Source organism: Coregonus lavaretus, assembly GCF_964263955.1.
Source record: "Coregonus lavaretus genome assembly, contig: SUPER_35_unloc_6, whole genome shotgun sequence".
Lineage (NCBI taxonomy): Eukaryota > Metazoa > Chordata > Actinopteri > Salmoniformes > Salmonidae > Coregonus > Coregonus lavaretus.
Window position 1 is genome coordinate 289787 of NW_028167176.1, and position 7500 is coordinate 297286.

A 7500-nucleotide genomic window follows, 5' to 3' on the forward strand; every position below is an offset into this window, starting at 1 on the left:
AGAAATGCTAAACTGACCAAAGATCAGCTTCTAGGGGCAACTTTACACTACTCCACCTGACATAATGATAGTTAGGGCCAGGAGTTTTCCCTCACAATGTGACCAGACCAGGAAAAAACTCCTGACCCTAGTTGTAAAGGGAATGGCTCCACACTACTGGGGTTTTCATATGAAAACTAGGTCTATGTGTTTTTAACAGTTTGGATGGTTTCCACATTGAACGCTTCCCTTTGTGTGTAGTGGTTGTGTTTTCAGTTCAACTGGCTTGATGCTTGGTCCAGAGTGGACTGATCATGTATAACTTATGACAGGTGAAGATTTTAAACATCCTTATGAATTTGTATTGGTGCAGTGGCAAACCAAAGTACAGTATTTTTATTTAATTTAATTTATTATTTATTTTACCAGGTGAGTTGACTGAGAATAGGGAAAAGGGGATACCTAGTCAGTTGTACAACTGAACGCATTCAACTGAAATGTGTCTTCCGCATTTAACCCAACCCCTCTGAATACAGTGTCATTTACAGCAACGTCCGAGGCCTAGTTAAAATATATAGTTAACATACAGAAATATAAGAAAGAAAAAAATACAATAAAATAAAATAATCTATCTCATAAGATTTCTAATTTCCCTTTGCCTCTCAACAAGATAGATGTACTATTAGACTGATAGGCTACAAGCAAGTTATAGAGATGTGATGGATGGAATGAATATATATTTAATGTCAGTCATGATAGAATAAAGTAGGCTAATGCGATTGAATAATAATAATAATTTATATAGCGCTTTTCTACCAACTGAGGTACTCAAAGTGCTTTAAGGGACAAACTCACCTGATCCACCACCAATGCGTGGCACCCACCTGGGTGATGCACAGTGACCATTTTTGTGCCAGAACACTTACCAAACATCAGCTAGAGAGGTGAGGAGTGATATATGCCGATTAGGTGGCCATGATGGTATGATAGCCAGATTGGGAATTTAGCCAGGACACCGGGGTAAACACCCTTAATCTTACGATAAGTGCCATAGGATTTTTAATGACCACTGAGAATCAGAACACCCGTTTAACGTCCCATCCGAAAGACAACGCCCTATGCAGGGCAATGACCCCTTTACTGCCCTGGAGATCTCCTTAGACCAGAGGGAAGTGCTCTCTACTGGCCTTACAACACCACTTCCAGCAGCACCTGGTCTCCCATCCAGGGACCAAACCCTGCTTAGCTTCAGAGGCAAGCCAGCAGTGGGATGCAGGGTGGTATGCTGCTGGTATCAAATTGATGGCATGTGTCAAATTGTTGTTTACTGAAACTCACAAAGTCATCCAATCAATGTAATAAATGTTAAACAATACCTACCTTCGTGTGGTCAACTAGATGATAATTGCTTTGATTGGTGCTTTGAGACAAGCTTGGGGACTCGTCTTGAAAAATCAATGTCAGATTATAATTTTCACTGAATCTCCGTTTGGATATTGGTTAGGCTGGGGAAATGTTATCTATAGTTGAGGTGAGTGCTGCTCTCATCATCTTGTCTAGTTGGCTCATTTATTAGAATATTTAGCCAGCATGTTACATAGTCTTAACAGGTGGATTATGTTGATCTTCACTCCAGTCGTTTAGTATCCTAGGCCTACTCCCGACCAAAAACCTTTTGTTTCACTGAATCTCCATCTGTAACTATAGGTAGGCTACTTGGTTAATTCAATGGCTGCGCAAATAAGTATTCGTTTGCTCATCTATTACTGATCAGAAACATTTAGCATGCAATAATGTAGCCTAAATCAAGTGTAGCCCTATTTTTTGTTCGATCGCGTATAGGCAACTCTAAAAGCCCGCGGAGGTTGTGAAATATGAACACGAGACTCACATGCTTTTGAAAATATAGATTGCTATTATTTTCTATCGGTATCATGATGAATATACTATGAATGCACCCTAACAAAGTGGAGTGAGGGTAGAGATGAAACGTGGAACAAAAAAGCATGGATTTGGGCTCTGTTTCAAATTACCACTATTTTATATGACAGCGGATCCACACGTAATTTTTTTAACCTTTATTCCATTATATTCTTACTATAAAATATGTGTTGACTGTGATCGGGTAGGTGGGTCTTGTCTGTGCAATTAACAAAATAATTAACTATTAATTTCATTCAACAAAATAATTAACTATTCATTTCATTCATTTGGACGTAACGTAGCCTAATTAAACCCAAAATATGCTATTCTATTCTTTTGAAAATACATGTTTATTAGTCTTGTAATGTTTCTTAGGACCTGCCTGAAAGCATTAATAATGGATTTCTTTTTGATGGTATATATATATATATATATCAGTGGATTTATTAAAATAGATGCCCAACCACATCTAAACACCAATAGAAGCACTCAACAGCGGCATGCGCATGGGAGGTATAAAAGGTGTATTCAGGCAAGAATGTCGTAAAAATGTGCATGTTGTGTAAGGGGGTCATATAAAAATGGCCCAAAAGACCGTAAATCCTATGTGAAAGCAGTATCACATTTCTAAACCATTGTTGTTATTGTGGGGGGGAAGTACCGTAAATCCTATGTGAAAGCAGTATTACATATTTAAAGCATTGTTGTTATTGTGGTGTACTCCTCTACAGTAGGTGGCGGTGTTGTACTTTCAATTGAATTGCACAGTCCAGTTTATGATTACATTACTGTGAAGATGAGGAAAAAGAAAAATATCACCAGCTGCTTACAAACAAAGCTAGCTAGCGATGTTTAGTTTGTGCCATGATTGTATCAATTTTATTAGCTAGCTAGATAATTGTGAATGATCATAATATAGAAAAACAGAAAGACTGTTTCATTGAAGCGTCGTGAGACAATGTCGGGTTCCGTGGTAGATTTCCAGGCGCACATAGCCTCAATCATGGAGGTGCTAGCCAATGCGGCTGTAGCAGAAATCTGCAAAGTTGTTGACGATGGCTATGCGGTTGTACATCTGGAGATGTCCCAAAGCCACAAGGAGAACGAATTTCTCCGGAGGAAAATGAAACTGATGGAACTTCAGATCGCTAGGTTTAGAGCAGAGAAAACAAAGTCTTCAGAGGGGTCCGTCCACAACCGCTTCCATGGAATACGCCTGCTGAACAGACACAGCAATCGAGAGACTGCAACGACAGGTTGGTGATGAGCTGAAATTTACAGTGTTTACATAGGCTAAATTATGATAATTTTCAGTTTGACCCCATCCATCAATGGTGGATATTTTCAGTTTGACCCCATCCATCAATGGTGGATACAAATCAAGCATAATACGGCCGTGATGTATGCATTTCAATACAGTTAGGGTTGTATTATTGACATTAGCCCTATATGTGTTATGCATACATCCAGGATGTATACACTTAGTGGCCAGTTTATTAGGTAAATCCATCTAGTACCAGGTCGGACTCCCCTTTGCCTCCAGAACAGCCTGAATTTTTCGGGGTATGGAAACATATCTCAATTAGTATCAAGGGACCTAACATATGCCAGGAAATCATTCCCCACACCCCACACCATTACACCACCCGCACCAGCCTGTACTGTTGACACCAGCCAGGATGGGTCCATGGACTCATGCTGCTTACGCCAAATCCTGACTGCGCCATTATTTGCCTGTTTGTGGCCCGCCTGTTAGCCTGCACGATTCTTGCCATTCTCCTTCGACCTCTCTCATCAACGAGCTGTTTTCGCCCACAGGACTGCCGCTGACTGGATGTTTTTTTATTTCCAGCACCATTCTCGGTAAACCCTAGACACTGTCGTGCGTGAAAAGCCCAGGAGGCCAGGCATTTCTGAGATACTGGAACCGGTGCGCCTGGCACCGACGATCATACCACGCTCAAAGTCGCTTAGGTCACTCGTTTTGCCCATTCTAACGTTCAGTCGAACAGTAACTGAATGCCTCGATGCCTGTCTGCCTGCTTGCTTTATATAGCATGCCAGGGCCACCAGACTCGCTGTCTGTAGGAGCAAACCATTTTCGTGAAGGGGGTGGTGTACATAAACTGGCCACTTAGTGTATATGGTACTGTTAACACAGCTAGGATCCTTCTAGCTCTATAGACACATTACACACGTCATGTACATATTATGCTTGCTTTGTTATTTGTTAAACACCATTGATGGATGGGGTCAAATTGAAGATGATCATAATTTTGTAAACCATCATAGTTATGAAAGGTATTTTTTTTCCAGGACCTACTTGGCAAAGCAGAGCCAGACTTTCCAACAGGAGTTTTGGGAACAGCAGCATTCAAAGAGACAGACAGCCCATAGACGTGGACCATGAGGATGTCTCTCCGTCAAAGCATATGGATGCTACAAGTGATGAGGTAACGCCCAATTTTAACAGCTGATTTCAGTCAGTCACAGACCTATGTCTGTTTTAGTCTCGGACACCAGACACTTCCGCCTGGGGAAGAGGTTATGTCTGTATATACGTATATATGACAGCACATTATAACCAGCGATCTTTGCGGTGAGTAGAGTAATACTCCCTATACTTTCAATGCATTTTTGCGCCAAAGGTTTGTAAACGCTCACGCAAAATACAAAAGGTGGAGTTTACCCTCCACTACACCACTGATTATAACACAATAACAACTACTATGAATTTTACTAAATCCCATGTCATGCCCATATCTCCATTCAGTAGATAGTTAGCCTTTTTTAGATTCAGATTGTGAAATACTTACACTCTGGTTTCTAACATGTAGGCTCAGCATTCCCCAACAGTCCCATTACAAGCCAGAATGTTGAACAAACTTAATTTAAATTTACTTCAACTAATCTGTAACCTGAGACAAAATATCCACAGGGAAGCGTTATCAACCCGACCTTCAGTACTCTGGTCTGTCTATCGGTTTGTATTTCTGATTTTGTATTTTCAATACTGATGCAATTCGCACGTGACAAACACTTGCACAATATGGCCGAGCCTAACCAACCAACAGACCGAACGTAGTCCCACGCAATCAGATGGCAAATGTCACAAACCCTTCCAGCTGCTTGCGAGGAAACCTGCTTACGTTGACTACATTCGGTTATATCCTGCTATTGTTTACATATTGTGCGTCATGTGCAATGCATCAGGAGATTGAAAATACAAGCGACTGAACCTACCAGCGCAGCAAAAAGTAGGGTAAACAACACTTTCCTGTGGATACCCTATCTCCACCTCCTACCACCAAAAGGACCAACAGCACGTACAACCAGTAAAGTAAGTGTAACTATCATTTTATTCAACATTCTGGCTTGTAGAGACTCTTGCGTCTTTTTTAGGCAGACTACTTTCAGACGGAATATCCATGATAACAGTCTGATGTTTATGCATGTAGAAAGTGTATGCTCTGTCTCATTCACTCATCTCTCCCACTTAACCCCATCAGCAGTCAGGAGAGACAGAGGAAGGGGAACTAGACCTGCTGATCATCAAGGAAGAGGGAGAAGCAGATGACCAGGACTCTAGGTCCAGCCACCCAGCCAGAACAGTGGAGGGCAGCAGAGAGCTAACCACCCAACCGGCTGCAGCCACCACAGAGGACCCCGCCTTCCAGTCCAGTGGCCCCAAAGGCAACAACAACTACAACAACACCGCTATGGAGGTCAGTGGATCTGACGACGTCCTCCTCCAATCAGAAACAGGGAATATGAACCAGGGACCCCAGCAGGACACAGAATTTGAACTCCGAGCAGAGAGACAGAGTCTGGACACAAAGTGTGACATGAACAGGGATCTCACTCTTCTAAGAGATTCTTTAAACCAGGTGTGGAGAGAGGTAGTAGTGACTGATGATGGTGCCTCTGCTGCTCACACTAAAGTAATGGACCTAGGGAGTGGCCCAGTGGGCTCAGAAATGCAGACTAGCTCTGCCATAGAAATGAGAAGTGTAGGGTTAGAAAACCACAGGTTCCATTCCTCATCAGAACATGTGATAGTGATTGACTCTGTATCCAGTGGGCAGCAGGTAGATAGAGATTTTGAGTGGGGTCAGGTGGGTACAGCTACTACACCACAGGTCAAGGGGACTGGAAATAAGCAGGAAGTGGGAGTGTTTAACAGAAACGCACCAATGATTCACCACGAATCGATGAGAGACAACACTATGCAATTGGTTTCACCCAGCTTCCGGCCCTCAGAAATAAATACAGGCATGCATCTTGGCACAGGAAATGCAGGTGAGGCCAACGAAGATAGTTGGTGCTCATTGGCAAGCCTCCATAGACACTCTGAAATACCAGGAAGAAGAGCTGAACAACCAGCTCAAACCCCACTTCCTGTCAGCCATTTTAGACCAAGCGCCACAACTTCCTCTCACTCGAGTAATCTCGCCACAGACGTTAGACCTGGTACCGTAGAACGACCGTACGGTTGCCCGAGCTGCAATAAGAAGTTTGTCCACGAGAGTGACTTGCGGCAGCACGCTGTCATCCACACCAGAAAGCGGCCGTTCGCCTGCACCTTGTGTGAGAAGAGATTTGTGTCCCGCGCCAAGCTCCAAATGCACCTGAACGTCCACACCGGCGAGAAGCCCTTCAGTTGTGCACATTGCGGGCGCAGGTTCTCCCACTCCAGCAATCTGAAAAGACATCAGAAGCTTCATCATTGAGAAATTGCACAGAAGCAAGAGATTCCTATTGAAAAATGCTGTTATAGCAATATCATGAGTTCAAACGTCAGTTGATGTAACGTAGTCATATGTCTGCAGGATGTTTGCCTTGGTCTCATACGTTTACAATACAACGTGGTTCATATTTACATTATCTACAAAGATACGTTTTCTTGGCTTCTTTAAGGCCAACAGCATCACTCACATTGACTGTTAAGGTTGATAATGGTTCAATATAGGTGCCTCAGACTAAAGTTATAGCAGATCCTGCAGTTGTACTGTGAGAGTGAAAAACTGTCCTTTTGTACCAATTTGACCAATGGCTATTGCTGTTTGTTTGTCAATTCCTATAATTCCATCAATAAATAATATTTTTCAAAGAATTCCATGGTGCTTCTTGACCCTATTGACCCCAGCTAGCACATGATGTTCTGAGAACCATATGTTTCTTAGATGGGAATTTCAGTACTTCAGCATAATGTTTCCTACAGGTTTCCTCATGATTCTATTTAAAGTAATGTTCTGAAATTGTTCAGAGAACGTTAACAAACCACATTCTTCTGTGGGAATTTCATTTAAAAAATGTTTTAAACGGTCCATAAAAACCACAAGAAACAGTAACGTAAAAAAAACGTTCTAAGAATGTTATTTAATGACATTAGCATCAACATAACTCTATCGTCTATCTTGTTAAGTATGTTCAGGTATGTTGGCCGCTCCCACTATTTGGCCACAACGGATCTTAATGAGTGCTTGTTTACTTTGAAAGGGGGTCGGTTTGAATAGACTAAAATGAACAGCTTTGTATAAGTCAAAAAAACAAAAAAAACATGGCATGTTAGCTCCATCATGGTGGCACAGTGAACTA

At 42.0% G+C, this 7500-nt stretch overlaps 1 protein-coding gene across 1 annotated transcript; it reads left to right on the forward strand.

Annotated features, from left to right (window-relative positions):
* The first annotated feature begins 2644 nt into the window (after positions 1-2644).
* On the forward strand, positions 2645-7445 carry LOC311110451 (uncharacterized protein). The gene is made up of 3 exons (XM_084189000.1): positions 2645-3158; positions 4219-4355; positions 5412-7445. Exons 1-3 carry the CDS (start codon positions 2861-2863, stop codon positions 6630-6632), a joined length of 1656 nt encoding a protein of 551 aa, XP_084045126.1. The 5' UTR covers positions 2645-2860; the 3' UTR covers positions 6633-7445.
* Positions 7446-7500: the final 55 nt, after the last annotated feature.